Source organism: Mycetomoellerius zeteki, unplaced genomic scaffold (genome assembly GCF_001594055.1).
Source record: "Mycetomoellerius zeteki isolate Tzet28-1 unplaced genomic scaffold, Tzet1.0 scaffold61, whole genome shotgun sequence".
Classification (NCBI taxonomy): Eukaryota; Metazoa; Arthropoda; class Insecta; order Hymenoptera; family Formicidae; genus Mycetomoellerius; species Mycetomoellerius zeteki.
Window position 1 is genome coordinate 63,615 of NW_017257621.1, and position 24,448 is coordinate 88,062.

The window sequence follows — 24,448 nt, forward strand, 5'->3', positions numbered from 1 at the left end:
TGTAAGTTACAACGATATTATAGCGTTATTAATTAATTCGCTATGAACTTCTTAATTAGCTTAAAAGTAATATTTTGAATGAAACCACTCGAGAGATTTAATGATTAAATGAAATTTCATATGTAGAGAAAAGTAGAGGACTTGTGCAAATCAATATAAACGCTGAAATACAAACTGTAAACATTCTTCTATCGATGTGCATTTTCATATTAAACATTTTTTCATTTGATAATGTTGTATTTGGCAAAAAGTAAAAAAAAGCAAAAGCGAAAAAATTTTTCACGCGTCGGGTAATTTTGCGGAAGGGTTGAATAATTATGCGCAAAGCAAAAATCGTAAAAAAATTACCTAATATAAAATTAATAAAATAAATATTTCGTGGAAAAAGTTTCATGAAATGTTAATAAGAAAATGAAAAAATATATTATTCTGCCAATAAAAATGTTAATACAAAATTAATATAAACTTTGGAAAAATAATTATTTAAACAAAAATCGCATAACGTAATTCTCAGTGTTATCAGCTCCACTGCATTCTTCATAGATCTATTCAGAACAGGCAGGGTTGAAATCACCCAGTCAACACAAACTAAAAATAACATAATGTCAACGTTATAATTTCACACTCTACAATGTAACTCCCAAGGACAACACACAAAAGTCAACAAAAAATAAAAATGACTTTGTTATAATGCTTAAAGTCAATAAACAGTCCGATTTTGTAACCAAAAGTCATCATTTTAACGTCAAAATACGTCATTTTAACTTTCTCTTGACTTGGTATGTTCCTTGGGCTGTTATGTAACACCATTGTTATATTATACTTATATTGTGGAATACAAAATTATAACATTGAAGTCATGTTACTTTTAATTTGTCGACTGGGCAGAGTTCCATATCTTCCAAATTCTTCACAAATAGTGCACTTTTTATTTGGGAGGAAACTTTGAATTGTCCATGCGCATAATTTGATAAGAAAGGCGATTACTCAACGACTTTTTAACTTTCAATGAATAATAGTTCAAAAGACGCACATAATAACGTTCTTTAATAAGGTATGTACGATTAAACAAAATAAGAATACGGACTTACCATTTTATTTTCTAGATGTCAAAATTACTATCAAAATATGAAATTTCACTTTCTCATTTTTTGTCGTTAACTATAATTTTCAAATTATATAACTTATGATTATATTTGAAGAAACTGTCTAGCCTAGAAATTTCGCCGCAGTAGCGACTCCATTTATCGAAAAAGTGCTAAACTAAAATGTGCACAATTAATTAGGTATTCACTGTGCACAATTCTCCCACTTTCTCTTAATAATCACTAAGTAGTGACATATTAATATTAATAATTATATGGTTTTTCATTGCCAATAAAAGAGATAAAAATTTATGTATTTATATATTTATTATTATGCTTTATTATCTATATATCCATATTACATTATATTTTATACCATAAAATTAAAAGATTGATAGTTTTAATAATCGATATTTATGTGTATTATGATTTTTTGTATATAAACTATTTATAAAATAAATGTATAATGTAAGAAAAGTTGTTTACTACCTCATATGATGCAATTTTGCAATGAATATCTAACGTATAAGTACCTAAAAGTTAATTCGCGTTTTTATATATTTAACTATAGTTCATTAATACAAATAGTCTTATAATTATACGTCACGTTACAAAATATTAAAGATTCTCTGAAGCAAGAATAAAAATAGAATAATATTATAATTTATAACATTTTTTTAATTTTTTCTAGGTTATTTTATTATATTTTGTATCATGTTTTTCAACGAACGTAAATAACTTTTCGTTTAAGAAGCATACATTTATTTTATAATATCAAATTATAAATTGGACCGTTTAATTCTTAAATTAAAAAAGTCGAAGCGATAGATTCATGTGACATTGTAGATCAATACAATTAAAATCAATGGAAAATTAACCCTGTAGTCATGCACATAACCACTTCCGGCAGATCTGGTAATAATTTGAGCGATTTTGGCGAGCAGATTTTTCGTTTTTGCGGCTTTCGGTATTTCCACGTAACCCTTTAACACCCTATCAATGTCCGGACTGTGAACGCACTGTCCTATTTCTGGATTATAGACGTAGCCAAGTCGGCAGACGCAGACGTAATGACCGGGCAGATTAAGACAACTCTCAGCGTTCTGCGTACAATTGTGTGTACCTCGGACGCACTCATTCACATCGACGCATAGCCCGAATCTGGAGGACCACTCATAACCGCGTCGATGACATTCGCAGCTCACATTAATCTGATTCACCCTGAGCGCCTGGAAGTCGTGATTCTCATCTCGGTTTAGTGTACATTTTCGATGCTCTGTGAACACGACCAATGGTGGTGGTTGGTTCGTTTGAGGGTGGAAAGATTTCAAGGGTGGTTAATTGCGCGCACGGCGCACATGGAATGTAAACGAGCATGCAAAGCTCGACCATAGTAAAGTGCCGACTCGTTATGTTTGTCGTAGACAAAACGAGAATCCCATCCATGGAGTTAACGTCTTTAGAGTTTACGATAAGCGGCTCTAATTTATCCACACAAATTTTAACTTTGTCTACACAAAATTTAATTATATATATGGATAATACTAGCGAGTCAATACTTCCGAAATTGAAATTAAAAGATTACTACACGGAAAGAATGATTTTTCCAAAGTATCTAAAAATTTAGTTAGATACAGATCTGAAAATAATTTTATTGAACTATCAAATTATAAAGAAGTCACGGTTCAAACCTGATGAACAATACAAAAAGTTTTGAGATTCTAGTAGGACATAATTATTTTGATGATCTAACAAAATTATTTTCAAATCTGTATCTAACTAAATTTTTAGCAGAATTGTTCTTTCCGGTATTTTTTAGAAACTGCTCTTAATTACAAATTTCTTACAAGAATTGATTATAAACAATTCTTTAAAAGACACGGTGAAATTATATTGTGTCCTAGAATTAGTAGGTAAAAATGACATAGTCGTCCTGCTACGGCAGAGTTTATCAACGTAATGCAGTATGATTATACTACGTACTATGCAGAATTAACTTAGCTGGAAAATATAAATAAGCTTTTTGCGCGATGCAAATGTTTGTAACAGGCATCCACGCACCTGGTTGATTCTCATCGTAGCAAGGATTGCTCTGCGACTGATAACAGTCTTTCATGTATCGGATATGCTTCATGGGACAACAATGGTCCGGGCAGAAACTATACAAGGCACAGGCATATGGTTTCGTGTCGTCCGCTCGTGGATCCTTGTTATGAACATCGTATTCATCAAGGCAATTGGCGTGATTATCACAGGGCTCTCCGAAGATAGCTAAGTCTGGGACTCCTAGCATCGTATACCAGCACATATAATAGCTGACGGTAGTGCGCCATTGGAAGCGTTCTGAAAATAGTATTCAATCGATCTTCGCCTGCGATTGAAATAATATCTGATATTATCTCTATTAACTCATCTATTTATCAGAATCGAACGGTTTTTATGTATTGCAGCATGAAGACTTTACGCGAAGAAATTATTCATAATTGTTGGAATGTCCTTGTTTTTATGTCAATGCTGTCCTAAGTGCTACCTCAAGTAATTACTAATACAGTTTTATTCAAAGTATCTCTTAGACCTATCTTTAAGAATTAAGTATAATTTAACATAGATCTAAAGAAGCTTATACATATGTATGTTACATTATATTTATAGTATAGTCTCTAAACAGAATCACTTTTTAATTGTTTACAAGAATTTATATTGAATGTATATAACGTGAAAACATTTGAGATTTATATTCTAGTCTCTCTATAACTCGTGATGTTAAACGTCATATTATTATATTAGTGTCTTGGTCTAATTTCGAGGAAGTAAATGATACAATCAAATCTATATATTGCTTATTGTTAATTCAGTTATTCGATCAAAACAATTTAGCCGTTAGCATGTGCAAATTGAGTTTAATGTTTCGATGTAATTAGGTATGCTCGCGACAAATCGATGCACTTGCCGATTGGACCCTGAAATGGAACTACGGTGAGACTGTCCCGCCTTTGGATTGTCTGACAGTCTCGTTGAACGGCCATGATCTGCTCGGTATTGTTCACCAAGTTCCATTTTTGCTCCCTCATGATTGTAACGGTGTCGTTCTCGCGCCTGAAGGCTGTAAGTCTAATGATCCTTTCGAGATACTTAAGGCACTCGACGAAACTCGCTTCGCAGTGTTTACGCACCTCCCAGTGCAGAGATCTCAGACCGGGTTTCGGGAACTCCTCGTACAACTTGCTCGTAGCCTCCTCCGCACTCTTGAAGTACCGATGATCGTAATCGTGAAACTTATGGGCGCGAATAAAATATGCCACGTCGCGAATCACCCGATTCCTGTCCAAGCTCGAATCCGGCACGTTCGTCGCCTCCGGGTCTACATCGGGCACGTCGCTCACACGTATGTTGTGGTCCATAACCTGCTCGGTCAGCGGTACACTTGGCATCTCCACCTTATCCTCCTCCTCTGTCGTGCTCAAATCGGTGACAGTAGACTCGATAGTAGGTTCGATTGTTGGCGGTAATGGCGTTGTGACGGTTGTTATTAGAGGTAAGCGAAATACGATAAGAAAAATAGAAATGAGACGTAATATATGTTTAGTAAACTCCATCTTGAATGTCTACGTTTTGCGAAAAGGTTTTGTTTTTATTTTGCTGTAAAGAAGACGGTTCTCACTTATGGCGTAAGAATTATTCAATACTTGTAAATATATATCTATAAATAAAATGTAAAAAAATAAGAAATCACATTACTCTGATAGTTTAAAAGATTTTTTTAAAGTCTACTACTAAATTAATTTTTATGTGTATTTATTTTATATGTATTTTATGTATTTATACATATTTATAATATGTATTTATTTACAATATTTACATCATAGTTTCACTGACATTTATGATATATGAATTGATGATTCGCGTTGTCAAAACGTCCCATGGTGGAAGTATTATACTTCCACCATGAAATGTCCCCATTGTATTTGTGTGCATCTTGTGTGTGTATATACATGTTTTTTAGACAAAAAATGAATGGTTTTTATAATAAGATTGCGGACTTTCAATCGAGTATAGAAATTTTGGACTGAAACATCAACAATCTATGTATTCTACATAATATAATATATATCAGTAGACGGTAGACGGTCTGTATAAAGTTTTTATTAATATTTTAATTTATGTGTGTGTTTTATATAAATTAAAATATTTTAATTTATGTTTTATGTGCTTCATTAAATTAGAATATACTGATGAACAGTATTTTTTTTCTTTTCAGATACATTCTCTTTGAAATTTAGTTTATTTTGCGATTTTAAAAAGGAATAGGGACGTCTCATGCCGGATTTGAAATAAGTATATTTTTTATTTCTCTCTCTCTCTCTCGCTTCATAAATGTGACTTAAGTGAATTGACATTTTTTTCTCTGGTCGCGTTGCTCCGAGTATCGGGCGAGCTCGGGAAGCGCGATGCATCCTATTACCTGGCGCGCAGATGCGCGTTCAAATTACTCGAATTGCGAAGGAGACGCCGCTGCCTATCCGTCTCCAGCTCGCGACGCTGAAAAGATGAAATGAGAAGATGCGGAAGCGCGAGAAAAAGAACGAGGTATACGGGAAAAAGTTATATTAAGCTGTATCCACTGTGCTCGAGCGTTATTCATCTCGTGCAACGTCCACCGACTTACGGTTTACCATTATACTGGCGAGCATCTTACTAGAGAGAGTAAGTATCCTGTTATGTCATCTCATTCAGTCGCGGCTTTATTCGGCCGGGTGACTTCGCGTTGAAGACGACCTCGCTCGTCTGTGTCTTAACGCGAGCTTACAGAAACTTCGTATAGCAACGCGTAATAAGAGGTACCTTCGCGAAACGAGGTGAATCAACTTAGCCGGTTCCCTCGAGAACGACTACTTTAACCCTTTAAAAGTACTATCGACTTTACTTCGTAAAATGTATTCATAGCATACATGAAGGACCTTTGATAGAAACCATCTAAATAAAGTTAATCAGAGAAATTACATAGCTTTATATAAGATGTACAGAACATGAAGAAAAGAACTTATCTAATGTGTTTCTGTGCTATTTTCATTTATATATTATGAATAAGGATTAAAATATTTTAATAACGTTCAGCTTAAATGTTTAAAAATTTAATAAGAGAAAGATAAATCCTGTTTTCAGTCGAAGTTTTAGTTTATGATTGTGTTTTAAGTATGACAAATCGAATCGCGGCGCGCAATTTATAGAAATGAAAAAATGTGTTTTTATATATACATATGAATATTAATTAAGTATCAAGATTTCGACTTGTAATAAGATCCTTTTTGTTTTCAGATTTATTCTTATCAGTTCAATTACTACTCATATACTTGTTTATAATTTTAATGTTTGAAATTATGAATAAGTAAACTTATTTAAAGGATCGATGATTTCCCATTCAGGTTTGTTTGATATTTTGGCTATAATGAAACGTAATTATGAAATAATAATGGACGCGTAGTAATTAGAACTGAAAAATGTATAATTTGTAAATCTGTACGTGAATATTATTAAGCATCAAGATCTGCTTTGAACGATAATAGGATTCTTTCTTTTATTTGATTTATATATATTCTTATCAATGTAATTTCTACTTATATTTTGAAAATTTAATTATAAAGAAGTATATTTATTTATATAATTTTAATGTTTAAATTGTTCCCCGTGCCACATTATTTCTGTTGAGGTTGAGGCTATTTGATATTTATTGGTTATATAAAGAAACGTATCTATAAGAAATATTTTGTATCATATTTTTTGATCATATGTGATACGTATAATTATGATATATAATTTCGTAATTTATTTAACCATTGTGAAATACATGCTATTTAACAAACGTAACAAACGCAAATAAAAATACCGTGAATCATCGATGACCACATGATGCGACGGTCAAGTCACTTAAAATTGGTCCGGCACCGAACGTGTTTAAGTAATTTATATGCTCCGTAAAGATGGAATGTTAGTGCCGCACTGTTGAGCTTTATCTCGCAATGAAACTTGCTGCTCGTAAATATAAGAACCCGCGCGAACAGCCGCAAGCGGATATCTCTCGTCGAATTTCGGACCTGGTCCAATGATCTCGAGAGTTTCTGCTCGTGTGGAAGAAAGAGGGGCCGAGCGCCGCAGCTCCGAACTTCTCGCTCATCGCGTATTCCAGTCAGCACTTTCGAAAGACAGAATAACGTCCAATCCGACGGTGAAACTAGGTCAACATTTGCTCGGTGATCTGAGAAAACGGCGAAATACGCGCGCGGTCCCGTCAGACGAACAAGAAGCGTCCGCCTCCGCAGAATTTCATCCGATGCAAGAGCGATTCGAAAGTTTCGCCTTCCCCTATCCGCGCTGAGTGCCCCATTGCGCCGAAAGACCATCGTTTATCTTGGATAATGGCGAGCAAAAAGGTTCGAAGGCTTTGCAATGGTGCTTATTAATTCCTTGGCCAAGCTGACTGCAGAACCAGTTGGCGAATTACGAACTCGCTTCTCAATAACAATCCATTTGCTCCTATTATTAAGGCGTGAAAATGAAAGAAAAATTTGGTTGGGAAAATTTCCGCAAATATCTTCTTACATTAGAAAAGTAAATGCGAATTTTATAAACCTGCAACTCATTTTATGAAAACCAGAATCAATTTGCAAAATATTTGGCAATTTGTCATTAAAATATCTCTCTCTCTCTCTCTCTCTCTCTCTCTCTCGTGATGGTATAGCTGCCGTATGTCTGGCATGACTTCGATTAACGTATGCATTGTTCCGTGAAAAGTACATTTGTGTAAAAAAATTCTCGCAAAAATTCGTTGGAAGTTTCGCGCGTACATGTATTTCAAACGGAACATGCGACGGTATACAAGTAGCGGCACTGGGAAAAAATCAAGTGGATCATATCTGCATCCAACGTTTGGGGAAACAGTAAAATCTGGTGTGTACTGTTTGGTGCAACAATGGAGAATATTATTGATCGACATAGCACGCGACCAATATCGAAACTCCTGCAATTCCATCAGTATACTGAAATGATAAACCATAATGGAACGATGCGATTTCATCTATCCGTAACGAAAGCCACTGTGTGCACACCAAAATTGAAAATACAATTTGAAAAGGTGAATTTAATTGAAATCGGAAACTCTTAAGGACTTAAAGAAATGTCTGTAATGTACATCTTTCAAAATTGTCTCTGTCTTTATCGACCATAAGTGCACGAAGGAGGTTACGTTGAAAACTATAAAAACGTAGCATTTTTAAAAGAGAATATTCGCTGACCAATGAATATCTTATATGTATAATTTAGAGCATCCTAGATAATCAGAGATTCGGTTATATGGATGTGATGATGTAATATTATGTGCATCTCAAATGAATAAATAATAAGAACGAGATTCAAAGACATGTATGTACTGCGAATTATGAGTAGTTTAGAAACGATTGTGTAATTTTACTTTTCGTTTAAACAATATCAAAACTATGCTCGATTGAGATACATGCGCAAGGAGATGCAGGAGAAACGTACTTAACTCAAAACAAGCGCGAGTCAACATTTGCTCTGCGGCGCTGAAGAAGAAGAAAAATATACGTTCGCGATTCCAACTCGTTATGGTATTAATAATCGGGATATTGTGTTGTACCGTTTCGATCTGCAAAACGATAAATCATAATGGAGAAGCTCGTTTGTCGCGCACATGCTTGAGATTACATTATCCGCGTTTTACCGGAATATTCTGAAGGCTTTTGTACATCTTTACGGATAATAGAAAGGATTATGCCCAGTTTGGGCCCCGGTTGAACAGCATTGAGACCTAACTGGTATTGTAGAGCATCAAAAAAGGATTAAAAAGTTCCATATGCATAACTTTGTAAAATGAATCCCTTGAGTGTTACAGCTGTTCAAAGTTCGCTATTATAATCATGTATTGTGTACCATGTAGGACTGGTTTTATTAGATTTCTCGAATCATCTAGAATCTGGAATATGTCCAATCTTGACGAAGACAACTAAAATCTTTTTTGGATCCCAAATGAATAGTTATAAGTGATAGATATTAATCGATGAAGAAGGGAGACAGACACTCAAAGTATGAAACAAAAGATTTTAATTATCTAATTGAAATATGGCCAATATAGCACTCAGGAAACCTCTCCTATAAAGTTAGGCTTATGGAATTTTTTATTCTCTTTTGATACCTTAAAATTTTAGGCATGTCTCAAAGTTCATCCGGGGCCCATATTCCCTTATAAAACTGGGCATATAGTCCTTTGTTTTTTTTTATACCGGCTTTTAAAAACTCTAGATTTCGCTGTGCGAATTTTTTCTTTCATTTTGTCGAAATAAATCCACAAAGAGTTAAACTGATAGAGTGTTACAAAATTACTTACAATAAATATGAAAAAACGAATAATTAAATATTACGTTATATGAAATAAAATATTATTTTTTAAATGTCACTCCTGCGGTCATTTTAATTTAGAACATATCAAATGTGATATGTGTCACAGAAAATAAAAATTAATTACTAGTGCAAAAATCTGAAACATTTTTTGGATGCTATGTTTTATGTGTTGAAAAATTTAATTACATTATATCTTTTTATAGTTATTGTAAGTAACTCTCAGAATATATGGTTATTTTAAAAAGATTTTTATGTTATTCTGCTCTTGGCAACTTTTTTCAGACATGTTGAACAATTTTAATACAGTTTTTTCGTGCCTTGCAAAAATTTAAAAATACAAAATTAGAAGGACTTTGCATTAAGAAGGAAATGAGATATTCTTTCCCAGATACCACGTTATACAAATGACACAATACTGATAACACATGGAATTTGTCAGAAAATTTGATTTAAAATTACATTTCCTGCTTGAATTTAATTCATTTAAAATTACATTTTCTGCTCGAATTTAATCCATTTTAGAGAATACGATATAGTCAGCATTCTCTTGGTTCGTCGTCTTTTAAAACAATGGAAGAGAACACGAGTAAACACATTTACTCTAAACGTTTAAGCATTTATGTCGAAAGTTTTAAACATGCAAATAATAGGACCGTAAGAAACAGCATAGTAAATATTACAGAATCAATAAATAAAGTGCAGTTAAACGATATATTTTATACATCAATGTACACATATATATATGTATATCTCGTGCATACTATTTTAATTTAAAATTTAGTTATATTATATTTAAAATTAGTTATTATGTACACGGAAAAAAAGATTTAATTCACATAACTAAAAATATTTAGTTGTGAGCAATACAGAAACATCATTTTAATTATTTTTATGCGATAGGAATGTGTATGGTTGATACGATTTACTTTGATTTGTCAATTATATCAATGTAGTTAAGCGCGATCTGGTTATGATGACTAAAACTTGGTTGGAGGATCATTTATTATAGATAAGTTATATATCCGTATAGTTGCATTAACCGTGACATTATGAAACATGATGTAATAAGAATTAAATTATTAATAAGAATTAATTTCTTGTTACATCATGCTATAAATTAAGTTACAATTTCAAAAAGCAAAAGCGACTCACCACGCTTACAATTAAAGATGTATATGTGAAATGCCGTCATTGCTGCAACATAAACTAACCTAATCATTGTACTATGATTCAAGCAACCACATAAATAGTTGCTCCATATTTTATTATTTAATCTGGTTGGCATTACCAGATTTCTGTGTGGACCAACCATACTGTTTTTTCCGTATAGTCTTCATTTTAATAAAAAATTGATTTGCGAGATTGCTTTTACATTTATGATATGAAAATTATGACCTGCCGTTGGAATAACTGCAGATTTCTCTTAATTTTACTTTCAGCGTAATCGTTTGATCAAGAGAAAGTGTGTACGAGTTCCGGGATATTGTATGTACACAATTATCCAGAAGATACTCGTTCCACAGCTACAGAGAGTCGTGGATAACGTGTTCTCGGCACAGCCTCATTTCTCGAGTATATTGGATGGCGTTCACCTATTCTTTCTCTCTCTCTCTCTCTCTCTCTCTCTCTCTCTCTCTCTCTTACACGCGTGTTGCAGTTACGTGACAGTACGTTGTAATTTCTCAATAAGATCGATTAGCTACGTCGGTTACATTGATTAACAATACATTCATCAGCAATGAACGCGATACTTGTCTCACTTACTGCCATTTGTAATTTCTTCCCGCAGCTATCCGCGCGGAAGTTTGTAGACTTTACTTTATGTTAGATGCTGGAGAGAGAAACCGCGAGCTTCCTAAACTTTCCTAGATAATACAACGTTAATTAACTTCTCGTTTACCTACCCGACCGCTTAATGAAGCTGAACGTTCCTTATTGTTATCATATATCTTCGATGTTTGCCAGTTGTGTTTGATCGCTGTCACATAATAAGTTAGGTATTATCTACAGAAATTTTTTTATATCTATAATCTCTCACACCCAAAATAAAATTTTCTGTAATGTAATAGAGATAAGAAGGCGCTTGGAAATTTTTCGATATTAATAACTAACGCTATGTAATATAATAATGACGATGGTAGTGAAATGAAACTATCGAATTACCCGTAGAAAATTAACAGGATATAATGATATGATCGGATTTCAGTTTTATATAAGAGGATATTTGACAAATTCATAAGATATATTACTTATTGTTAGATTAACACCAACGTTAGCGTACACATACATATAATACAGACATTTTGAAGGTTCTTCTAAAAAAATCCGTGAGAGAAAATAGAGCGATTATGTGAAAATCTTATGGGCTCGTCGTCTTTCGCTTGGAAGTGGCTAGAATTAAGAATCTAAGGATACCCTGATTTAAACGAGATCTTTCTCTCAAAAGATGGCTGACATTCTTTCGACTCTCGAAGAAGAGAGAAACTTAAGGCACGACTAGGGGGATGGATGGCGAGGGATAACGGTGGACGGTTAAGTAAAAAAGTGGAATCCGCGGAAAGTTTAATTGCTTTCGAATATCGATGAGTGTTGTGAGGCGTTGTCTAATTTGGAAGTCAATTGCTAGATGCGTTCCCATTGCGCGTTCCTCGCTCCATCTCGTCTCGTGCGCGATCTTATTTACTTCTCTTCCCTAAGTGAGGGAAACTCGCGGTAGTCGGGCATTAGCGTGATCGAATATCCGCAGACTGCCACCCAAGCGCATCGCTGCGATTGAACGGTAGGTAGAAGTAGAACGACGACGACGACAACGACGACGACGACGATCGAAGCCATTATCGGGAAAAGTTATCGCTCGTCGAACAATCCTTCGGCCATGCATTCGCGTCGCACTTATCGTTTTACGAACAGGACCTCAGCGTTATGTACCAACATCACGCTTACGTCCTCTTAAGGACGGTTAATGATGTTGCTGAACTGACGATATTATAGTTCCGGGACAATCAACGTCGTTAGTTTGATAAATATGTTAAATTGTTTCTCACAATGGAAACATGCCGAATTAATCCTTTTTGACTTTAATTATGAGCGACAAAAATATATTAGTTCCAAAAATCATAATATTTAAGAAAACAAATAGCAATTGTATGATAAAATATAGGTAATGGAAAGCATAAAAATAAACTAGTTATGGTTAATGATACGCAATGCAAAATTATAAATAATAATGAAATTTACATAAACAATTTTATAAAAAAACAATTGTAAGTGAAAATTGATTCAGAAATGTTCATAAATAAGCAAAGAAAATCATATTTAATCAAAGCGGATTTTGGATTCTAATAATATTTTTGTATGAATTTTTACAATTTCCAGTTCAAACAAACTGTGAGCCGATTATTTGACATTCGTCTTGATATAATCCTAAATTGAAACTAAAGTTTCTAATATCATAAATTAAATTGACAAGCAATATAATATTATTGATGCTAATGAGTATTTTTAAAGAATTTATTGCGTAAAATATCGCTTGAGCCAAGATTCGAATTTGGATTTCCTTTATTCTGACGGGCACTTACTAATTTGAGACAGGATATGATATTAATCGCGATAACTAGTATATGAGAGAACGTTTTTTTTTTCAGGCGATATATAATTTTGTAAAAGTTCTAATTAATATATTTTCATTGCAGTTTAATTAATAAACATTTTACATATTATTACTCATAAAAAAATGACCGTGAAAAGGAATTGAAAGACGGTTTCGCAAACGATATTGTGCATCAGTGCTTGTAAATATTTTTCAACAAAATTAGAGAATTATTACGAATTATTTCATGTAACTTTGTAAAAAATAGTCAAAGAATCATTTTCGAGAAAAACATTTTTAAGCGTAAAAACTCAACTTTTAACCTCCTTTTTCCTCGATGACGCTTATTTTTAATAGCATCATTTCTAAATTTATCGTACAAAATTGACAAAGACATTTCAATTTTGAGATCACATACGGATTTAGAATAAGATTGTTTTCAACCTTGTTTTAGAAAAACTTCTGAAAATTTAAAGTCTCTTCTATAATTCGAAATGTTCTTTTATAGAAATTAAATTATGATTTTTGTTTACCGAATTATCGCGAGTTGAAAATATCCTGATCAAATTGAACAATCGATATGGAAATGACACCAGTTGGATTATTTGACACAGAAGCATCGCTGAGAGAAAAGCTCAATTTGAAAGCATAAGCTTCAGGCTTTAAATTGATTATCTGAGAATCGATTTGCAATTATTTTTTCGCAAAATTCCATACATTTGTTTTTCACCGTTTCTGCCATTGATTCGCGAAATGACCTTTTAATTTTATAGTCGAATAGCATATTAAAGCTATCAGTGATATTTATGATTTACGGAATTATCTGCAGGCAAAATATTCATCACGACAATTCTCGTACCAGTCGATTATCATAAACGTACATTTCATGTAATTATTTTCAACGACGCATGAAAACCACTCTCAGTATGCTCATTTATATATTATGATTTAGCCTTTATTACAAAGAGTAATATTATACGATGAATAATATTAAGTAAAGTATTTTCGCTTGGATATTAATTATAACGGTATGTTTGGAACGGCGCTGTATTTTCAAAGGACGTTCAAAGCATCAAAATGCGGCTGTCGACTCGCTTTCGCATGAGCGTCATAATACTCGAGACTAATCACGTCAACTCGATAAAATACGATTAATGCATACAGCAAAGGCAAACCAAATCTTCCGATGGAAATCACGTCACGAGTATCTGGCATATCGCTCGTTCGCACATGGTAAACCCGCGATCGTTGATGCGCGTGCTGCACGTGCGTGGCCGCGTATGGAATTCTTTATCCTCATCTCGTACAAACGTTCATGACTTCTATGGGATGTCGTGTCGTCGTGCTATTTTGTCGGATATTAATGGAAGCCGGCTTGATAAATGAGTTGGGGGGACATGAGGAAAGACAGGGAAGACACTCTCCGGACTCTTCCTACGTCTCGCGAATGACACCTCCAGGCTTTAAAGAGAAAAGCCAGACTATCGCGAATATGGGATGACCAATGGCATTTATTCGTAATGATATAGATGGATGATATTTTCTACACGCGTCTCGAATACAATGTTTGAATACGTTGTAGAAATTATTTTTGAAATTTTGTGATCATTATTAGTTATTTTATTTAACGACTTATGCATTACATTGTGATCATTATTAGTTATTTTATTTAATGACTTATGCATTACATTGTTTGATAAAAAATTATTTTTTACGAACACGAGAACTAGGTAGTCATTTTTTATAATTTCTTGGTAGCTAAATACGAATGTGTGCGTTTTCCAAAATTTGTTCCATTACGTCATAATTTTGAGAAATTTACATTTAAAGTTGCAACAGGGATTTTTACGTATTTTGTTATTTTATAATTACGATGTTGTATATTCTGGAGAAATTTTATTGCAACAAAAATTAAATACTATTGTTAGGATTTTCAGCCCTCAAAAGTCCTAACAACGCTTCATTTTGATTGCAATAAAACTTCTTCAGCACGTTACATGTCAGAGTTACGATCTGACAAAATATGTAAAAATAGTCTTTTTTGCAACTTTAAATGTAAATTTTTCAAAATTGTGACGTGATGGAACAATTTGGAAGCCGGATTCATATTTATCATCCAAAAACTATGGAAAATGATTTGTTCTCAGTCTTGTTCTGAGCTTTTTTTTTATCGAACAGTAGTATTTATTTATTACTGTTATTAAAAATTATTATATACAGGGTGTTCAGCGTAACGATCCGCACGATTTTTTAGACACTTCCAGCAGTTAAAAAAAAAGTTGAAAGATAGATATTCATCTGTTTTATACAGGCTACAACATGCGATAAAAACAAATTTTTTTCATAAAAAATCAAAATCATCTTAAATTTTTTAAATAGCAAACCCCGAGCAGTAGTGGGGGGAGCCCGCAGGAATCGGCTCGAAATGTGCAGATTCTTGCGAGAACTGCTATAGAACAGATTTACCTTTTAACTTTTTTTTTATTGTCGGAAGTATCTGAAAAATCGTGCGGACCGTTACGCTGAACACCCTGTATATTTGTAGTTTCATGTATTCGCATACTCATTTGCTACAACATAATTAAAAAATTTTTGAGGTAATATTTTTAGCAATAAGAATTAATTATTTACAGATTTTAATATGTCATTTAGCATGATTAAGATTGTTTTAAAAGTAAGTTTTATACGTAAACAGCAATTGTTAAATTGCTTGCCAATTTAACTCGTGATATTACTGCGGTAGTTTAATAGAGTTTGCGTTTCAAGACCGAAAAATCATTTTTCGCGCAGTTGGCATTTATTTCCTATAGGTTGTGTTCTCACATGTACGGTTCTATGAGATTTAATATTGTAAAAAATTTTCATTCTGAATTGCTTAATACAGAAAGAACGAAAAACAAAATAACGAAGAACATGTACTTAAAAAAAACATGCTTTTATTCTTTCTGGTCTACAATCAGTTATTGTACGAAAATTGAATTTAAAAATTATAAATGTCACAATATTTCAATGATGCAAAAAAAATGATTGAAACTCATTTTCTGGAAAACTTTGTTTTTTGATTTACGTCGTTGTTGCAGCAAATGACCGAGATGTTCTATTCATTTCCTATAGAAGTTCTGGTACAATAAAAAAACATGTGTATACAACTCGACGTTGTACCACTTCCATTTTTTGGAATTGCTCGGACACGGTTGAAATTTTAAAAGGTCGGTGCGTTTCGCAATATCGAGCAATGGCAATGTGAGGTTCACTTAAAAAAAGGTCACAGGTTTACGCGTTTGACATTGCGATTACGTAACGAAGTTTTCGCATACGTGGTACGACGAGCTCTTATGCCGGGCACGTTGCGAGCTGTGCGCACAAAAAGGATTAAGCTCGACTGCTGCAAGGCTTTATTAGCTTCGCTCATGTGAAACGCTCACCTGTAAGTGCAAGAGACGCGCATATACGACGGATCAGGTTTGCAATACCAACCACGTGTTCTCATTGGCCTCAGCCGCAATTACAACCTGCCAATCAACCGGACAAATGTATTCGCTAGCCTAACCGCATTTAGAGACCATGCTGCGATCATGAGTATTGCTGTACCTTATAGCCTGTCACACACGTTTAACTAACGACGTACATAACTGTCTCTATCTCCCGAATTGCTTTTATGATTAATATGTTTATGAGGAAAATATTAGTATTTATGACAGTTGATTTTACATTAATGATTTTACATTAATGTTTATTTAAACAATAATATCTGTTTGCAGTCTGCACAGCGCAATCTCCAATAATTTAAACTTGAGAGTAAAATTATATCAGTTTAATTCCGATTTAGATAGACGGTGAATATTCGATTAAAAACGTCTTCGAGTGAATTATTAGAAACTGAATGAATCGTTAATAATGCGGCCAGCAAATAGAATCGGCGACTTTAATTATTGGAAATTACTCCTCCACTGCTAATGTTATAGCATTAATATAGTCCGTAGCATATCGTAATTACAATACGCTTCCAAAAGCTCGATGTAAACTACTGCCTCGAATGTATAGGTAAAGCACAACTGTTAGTGCAATTTGCACAAAATCAGTATGTCCAACTTTTACAAATTTTTTTAGTTGCAGTATGTAATCCAATTATACAAATATATATATTGCACCGTCTATAAATTTACATAAATTTCAAATGCATTGATCATCGTTTGTAGTCTCGTCGAATCACACGATTATCAGTATTGTTTTCAACATCGCGTTATTAAAAAAAAAAGATGAAATAATTCAATATCTTCATTATATTATCCATATATCTCCGTTATATTATCCACGCTCGTTGTCACCTGAGTTGTCGTATTAATCAAAGGATACGTATGCATTCGATTGCTCACGTAATGTCAAATTGCTCGCTATTTCTAATGGATTATTGGCATTAATTATTAGCTCATGACGCTTCAAACAATCTACTGGAGAAACTATTAATTATGATTTCGATTTTCACAATAAATAGATTAAATCCAATCGCTAAAACAGAAAACATGAATCTTTGTTTTCTGTTGGCAATCTGAAAATTAATTTGATGAATAAAGGTTGTCCTTGTTTCTCTTCCTGGATGTTCGTTAGAGAATATTTAATAAGCATGATGATCATGAAATGCAACGAAAGACGCGAATAATGAATATTGATACGATATTATTGTCGTCCAAACAACAAATGTGCTCGTCGTATCGAGAGATCTAGAAATTGTTAGGCATACAGTATTTCGCGGATATTAATTGAAGTTGGAATTAATTTCTCCCCTATTACGAACCGTCGGAAAACTTGATTAGTATTTCCTAGGAACGGCGCCGACACGCTGACGGGGGGTTTCTGTGAATAGTTGAGAATCGAAGTAGATATAGGGTCGCATTTGCCATGCTATCTACCAAGTCGTTCATCGGCCCACAGAAATTCCTTCTCAACCTCTATTTGTTACGGGTCGAGTGAATGACACGAATAATTTCGCAAAATTGCTTCTATACATTCAGACAAGCAAGGATTTATACCTAAAACGCCGCGTGCTTAACGGCTCAGCACATTTATTGCTAAATTAAACACGACAAAGTAGAATCTCAATAATTTTCGGCTTTTCGGGAATCCCGAAATTTTCGGGATCTTGTTCCGATCTCGAAAAGCATTCCCGTTCCCATCCCGACCCGATTTTGCACACCTCTAATATTTACACGTTGAAGAGAGAGAAAGTGAAAGCTTTAAGTTCAAAAAATGTAAGCAGACCTGTGAAGAGATTATGAACAGATTTACATTGATATAATACACGTACAACATAAAAATATATGTTGCATGTGTATTAAATCAATTGATCAATTTTTATTTGAAAAAAAAAATGCAAAATAAGATGCATATCCACAAATTAGATTACTTAAACATATTTGATCGACGCGACAGGATATTCTCTGCTTAACTTATTGACGAATTTTCGAAATAACGAAATAATAACGAAATAATAAATTTTCTTGAATAACGGTGAGCAGTGAACCAATCGAGTTCGCATCGGTCGAACGAAGAAAGCTCTTTCCTTCTGATCGAAGATCGAAACGTGAATCTACCGCCAATAATTCCAAGCTATACATTTTTCCTTTTCTAGGCGAGAGCATCAATCGCAACGAAATAAATCGCGAAAAGTTGAGGCTGCTTCAGTTACGTGGGGCACGAACGGTCCGCGCTGGTCCGAGTTGAAGTTTTCCACGGCTATCAGTCCGAAAGAATTTTCGCAGTCGCGTCGTGTCCTGCGCCCCAGGGACTGCCTTCTTCGAATCAAACTTCGACACCCGAGACGCCATTAGTACCCAACGAGTCTACAAGTTTTCTCTGTCGACGTGGCCAAGGTAAAGGAACGGAGAAGGGCTGCAGTGTGCCTTTTCTCCCATTCTTTCCAAGGCTTTTCGAGAGTTAAAGAGATCATCCCGCACTACGCGCCCTCCCATTCCTTGCTGCCGGGTTTCCGAAGATCACACTACACATTCGAGCAGTGTTTTACATGTTAACACGGAATTGAAAACTCTTCTCGATGCTTCAGAACTATTTCTTAGAAAAAAAATGCAGACGTTGAATTTAGTTTTAAGAAAATAACGTAATATTGATTTAATATTGATGGAAACGTAATATTGACGAAAATTGCTTAGAGTTTTGCATTTAATTTAATTTAACCTTAAATTATGTTATACTTAAATAATTACGACGCATGTGACATAAAAGCGTGCTATTTTTAAAATCAAATGCAATTTTTCTGATTAAATAGTTAGAAGATCTAAGGTACAATATTAATTCTCAATACAAATATCTTTCAAGCTAACAATAGTCGATCAACAGACTGCTTTCGAACGTTTCCCCTTCCCGTTTCTCGACGCGAACATCGCTGCGGTACCTACTAGTGTGCTATCAATCAATCGACGGACATTCTCGTATCAGCCCTAAATTTGTGGATCGGCGTTCAAGGATCATTGGGTGTCTATGATCCCTCAGAGTGCGCGCCATCCTCTCGTCAAACCCTGTTAGCGTCTGCACACGCTCGCCTCAGTCTCTTCCGTTCGAGCATCACGAATGGGTGTAACTGCGGAACCGATCGTCCTAAATAGGCTTCCTCGCCAATCGAATCCATACCTTGACTTGGCGATCACCGTTGTGACGCCAATAAAGGAAGGAAGGAAGGAAGGAAGAGAAATAGCTCGCGAGCCGGCTGATGAAATTGAACACGGAAGACACCGAAGACGTTCCCTTAGAACGGTTGATGCCGAGTGAACCAGAGAGAATATACGAGGGTGAAGTAGGAGAGGTGTCATCCGAGGAACAGATCGAAATAAGCGGAGAGACGACGAGGCGACGCAGATGGAGGAGAATGTAAATGGCACGCTTCATTAACGTGAGTTACCGTCGCATCCATTATTCGCGGTAACCAGACTGACAAGCGCGATTCCGCCCTGTCCAGAGTATTACCGTGCGGGAAGAGAACAGGAACCTCGAGCGTGTTACTTCTCGGGGAGGAAGAGAACCGACGGCGGCCAAATTGGAGCGAGTTCCGTCACCGTTACCGAAGCCGTTGCCGCGCCGTACGCTGCGGGTGTCGTCCCGGAAAACGTTCCGCGTGGAAGCGGCGCGTAATCGCGCGATACCAGCATAATGGCTGCTGGGACCGGAATCCGGAAAAGCGTCACGTGACAAAGGGAGAGAGAACACGAGGTCGCGCAATCGAGCGCGAAGGTGCGCGCGACCGTTTCGCATACCCAGTTAGATTCTACATTTCAATGATTAAGATTTTCATTGGTCTTATTATCCAACGAATACACCATATGGTGCCGGCAGTTAAGGTATTGTCGCAGCTTCCACGTATCTATTAAATAAGGATGTGCTCCAGAAGCACTTATCATAAACAGAGCGATCGATTGGCTGTGTTGAAATCAGGAGTGATAGAATTTAGTATACGGAAAGAACGGTTTTGTTGAAATATTTATAAAAATTTAATTAGATACAAATTTAAAAATAATTTTACTGGATCATCAAAATAATTATGTGGAACGCTTAAGGGGATGCTGGAGTGATCAAATTATCACATTACAGTCGTATAAAAATCTTCGAATTGACTGAACGGTATAAAAAATCCTTTTACAGGATTAAAATAAACACAAAATTAGAAGGTGGTGCAGTAGACCTTGTACTAAAATCGAAAAAAAGTTAAAAAATTTTTTAACATTCTTTCGATTTTAGTATAAAATCCATTGCATCCACCATATAAAATCCACCTCCTAATTTTGCGTTTACTTTAATCCTGTAAAAGGATTTTTTATACCGTTCAGTCAATTCGAAGATTTTTATACGACTGTAATGTGATAATTTGATCACTCCAGCATCCTCTTAAGCGTTCCATAATTATTTTGATGGTCCAGTAAAATTATTTTTAAATTTGCAAGCGATGTAATGTGATAATTTGGTCACTCCAGCATCCCCTTAATTGGTTGCTAGAATGTCAAAATTTTTTAGCATTGCTCATACTGAACTTGTTTTACATAATTATTCTGATGAACAATAAATGTCAACACGTGGTACAAATTTAAAACGGAAAGAAATTATTATTTTGATGGTTCAACAAAATTATTTTCAGATTTGTTATCTAACTAAATTTTTAGATACTTCAGCAAAATTGTTTTTTCCGTGTAAAAATTTTTTGATGATGATAAAAAATGTGATAAAATAGCTCGTAAACAATTTAATTGGTTTACATAAACGTTACGAAAATGCAAAAACTTCATATCCGTTTTTTACTCTGTATTATTCTATTCTGTGTATATTTCCTTTGTTTGCGATTTTTCTATCAATAATCCTCAAAATTTCGCTACATCCTATGGGAAGAATAAAATTCATAGAAATAACGATACATAAAATATTTCGTTTACTCTATTATGTCCGCATCTATTATCTTTACATTCTGCTTGGCTCGCTTGCGATTTGTATCAATGCCGAAAATGTAACCATGGCATGGCATGGGTATTAACCAGCCCGGTGGAATTTACAGCTCCAGCTCGGCAATACAACGTTACGTGGCTATATTTAATAAAGACTCGTGCGCATGAGCGCCGTTGTATTTCCAACTCCAAAGTTCCTATGATTAAGATTTTCATTAATCTTGTTATTCATCGGTGTGACATGTATCGTGCCTCGCGTGCATTAGCTTGATACAATACCTGTGACATCAAACAGACGCGATCTTTCATACTGTGCATAGCTCTCGCGAGCCGTAACGTCATATTACTTCGTCATAACGTTGACTTAGGCCAGGCATGCCAGCGTAATATCAGTTTAAAATAAAAAGTATTAATTAAGCGAATACCAACGTGGAAAGTAATATGCTACAAACGATGACGCGACGTGACGAAATGTTTTCGAGCGCCAAAAGCTTCGTAAATGCACAATCTTGTTTAACAAGAAATACCGTTGTCAAGAGGTATCCTAATCTCGATACTAGAAATATTTTCCAGCTCTCTTATTTCACGGCATTCGAATAACAAAGTTCTATCCATAGGTATATGTGAATTTGTCGATATTTCAAGTCTTACAAAGATATTAGATAGGACATTGTTTTCCGGTGCCATGATTTGTCACTACCGTCGTTTCTGCTGTACGTACCTTCGATAAGAATAAGCGATATACTACAGCTCATAAATAAATGAACCGCGGCTGACGTGCGAGAACTCGTGGGAAAAGACCGCATGAAGACATAAATCGAGGAATTATTACCTGATTTCCGGTACGACGAAATTCCTTACGGACGACGGATTGCTATTAGAACATTGATCACCGTAAGATTTTTCTCTGATCCTGTCGCACTTTAGAGTGTTATACAGGTTCGGACTTTTTCCCGTCCGAAAATACCTTCCTAGATAAGAGGCTGGGGACGAAGTTCGGGATCGTAAATCAGAAAACGGGGTGGTCAGTCGTGGCGCAGAGCTTCATCTCGTGTATGAGCGTGATTTATGCGGTCATCATATATATACATACATACACACATACATATATGTATATATACATACATGTATGCATGTGTACATATATGGTAGGTATGTATAAGCACGGTCTCGAGCCACCTTAGAAGTGGTCTCGACCTGCCATTACCTATTACTGATTAGACTACCATAATTAACAGCTCTCCATTCCGCGAGGATACAAATTTCTATATTGCACGAAAATTAATTTTCCGTTTGCAATCTGGATCTTTTTTGACACAAGCGAAATTTCGCTCTCAAATTTCTCCTAAATAAAGGAGAGTTGTAGAATCTAGTCCTCTACTTCTTAAAATATCTTATTAATAATAGGATCTAATGTAATAAAGATGTTAAAAAGTAACTTGATTTTATCACATTTTTTTAAAAGTCTAGAACAATACAAAAATTTGGGCTGATGGACAAAAAAGATCCAATTTGCAGACGGAAAGTTAAAGAAAAAACCGACTTCGCAACAATGGTACAATGTGATTGAACTTTTTGTTACTAAACTGCAAAGTAGCTCCGATGTCGATTTATTTTGCTCTCTTTAGATTTAAAAATTTAGAACGGCAACTACGTGTGGGATAGCTTTGGAGTTAAATTTCCACGAGCGTTTACGCGAAATGTGGAAAGTGTCACGGACGCAACAATCACGCCGAATGTCGACTCTCGGGCAAACTGGGTTCAAGCATTGAAGCGAATTTTTGAATATTTTTTATTTTTTTTTCATGGTGAACCTATTAAACAACCACGGACAGCCATTTCTGGATGGACTCAAATCGACAGCGCCGGGAGGGAAAGGCACGAAATGAAATTCTGATGCAATCGGGAGTGTGGAAAATCATAATGGAATTACATTACGGAACTATTAAACCGAAAGAGCGCCGTCACTAACGGACGAAACGAAAAATGGACGTTCTCCATCAAATATTCCATATTTTAATCTCGACCGATTTACTTATTTCCATTAGCGCGATAGATGACCGAATCGCAGTCATATTTTCTCTTATACCCGCAAATCTATATTTAATTATTGAACAATCTAATTACGATCGTAGCAGTGTTTTATGGCGTAGTAGTCCCTTAGCATTAATATTTTGTATATTTGTGCGCATTTTATGCAAATCGTATATTTTCTATATTATTCTGACACTCGACAGAGATTAAATTATGCACGAATAATGAGTTTCGTATTAAAGATTATTGTTGAGTATGGATTTTACTAAATAATGTATTATATTTTAACATGTTGATAACTCACGAATCGTGCGACCATGCACCTAGTGGATTATCTTTGTTCTACGTTTTCTCATTCATGACATTATTTTTGGATACATTTTTCATTACGTAATATGCACTTAATAAACTTGTGAACCGAATTACCATATTGTTCAAAGACGACCTTGTTATTTCGAAGATTAATAAGAGTCGCCTCGCGAGAACGCGCGCCATCATCGTCGTAATTAAACGAAACTGCGTCGCGTATCAACTGTGCCAGCTATGAATGCATGAAATAAGAGCTATGCTTTCCTGTAGATACTGCGGTGCTCGCCCTTCTCGTGATATCGCCCTTTTCTCATGACGTACACCCCGGTCTAATAGAATTCATTGGATTATGCATCGGAGGGCACTTAAATATAAGTGGTTAAACGAATTACTGCGCGCTACCCTTGGCCTACTCGAACCCCACTCCTTTCTTCACAATTCTGCACGAATATTATTATGCTAATCCATAAAGCTAAAACTTTTATGGCAGCTATGGTCGTGTAAACACTGCCAACCGTTATTGCCCTCTGCGGCAATAAGAATGCTGAAACTTTAATTAGATCACGAATAGCATGCAC

At 35.0% G+C, this 24,448-nt stretch overlaps 1 protein-coding gene across 1 annotated transcript; it reads right to left on the reverse strand.

The window, feature by feature from the left end:
* Positions 1-1,915: 1,915 nt before the first annotated feature.
* On the reverse strand, positions 1,916-4,664 carry LOC108728304 (uncharacterized). The gene is made up of 3 exons (XM_018456795.1): positions 4,036-4,664; positions 3,145-3,428; positions 1,916-2,359 (listed from the first exon to the last, which is right to left on the reverse strand). The coding sequence occupies exons 1-3, from the start codon at positions 4,514-4,516 to the stop codon at positions 1,916-1,918; spliced, it is 1,209 nt and encodes a 402-aa protein (XP_018312297.1). The 5' UTR covers positions 4,517-4,664.
* Positions 4,665-24,448: the final 19,784 nt, after the last annotated feature.

What these genes read in the sequence shown, in the direction of transcription:
- LOC108728304 (XM_018456795.1), bottom strand. Translation starts at nt 4,516, where the DNA reads ATGCCAAGTGTACCGCTGACCGAGCAGGTTATGGACCACAACATACGT. An exon ending in TCCATTTCAGGGTCCAATCG is followed by an intron (nt 3,429 to 4,035) that starts GCAAGTGCATCG and finishes TACTATTTTCAG; the next exon opens with AACGCTTCCAATGGCGCACT. An exon ending in ACGATGAGAATCAACCAGGT is followed by an intron (nt 2,360 to 3,144) that starts GCGTGGATGCCT and finishes GTGTTCACAGAG; the next exon opens with CATCGAAAATGTACACTAAA.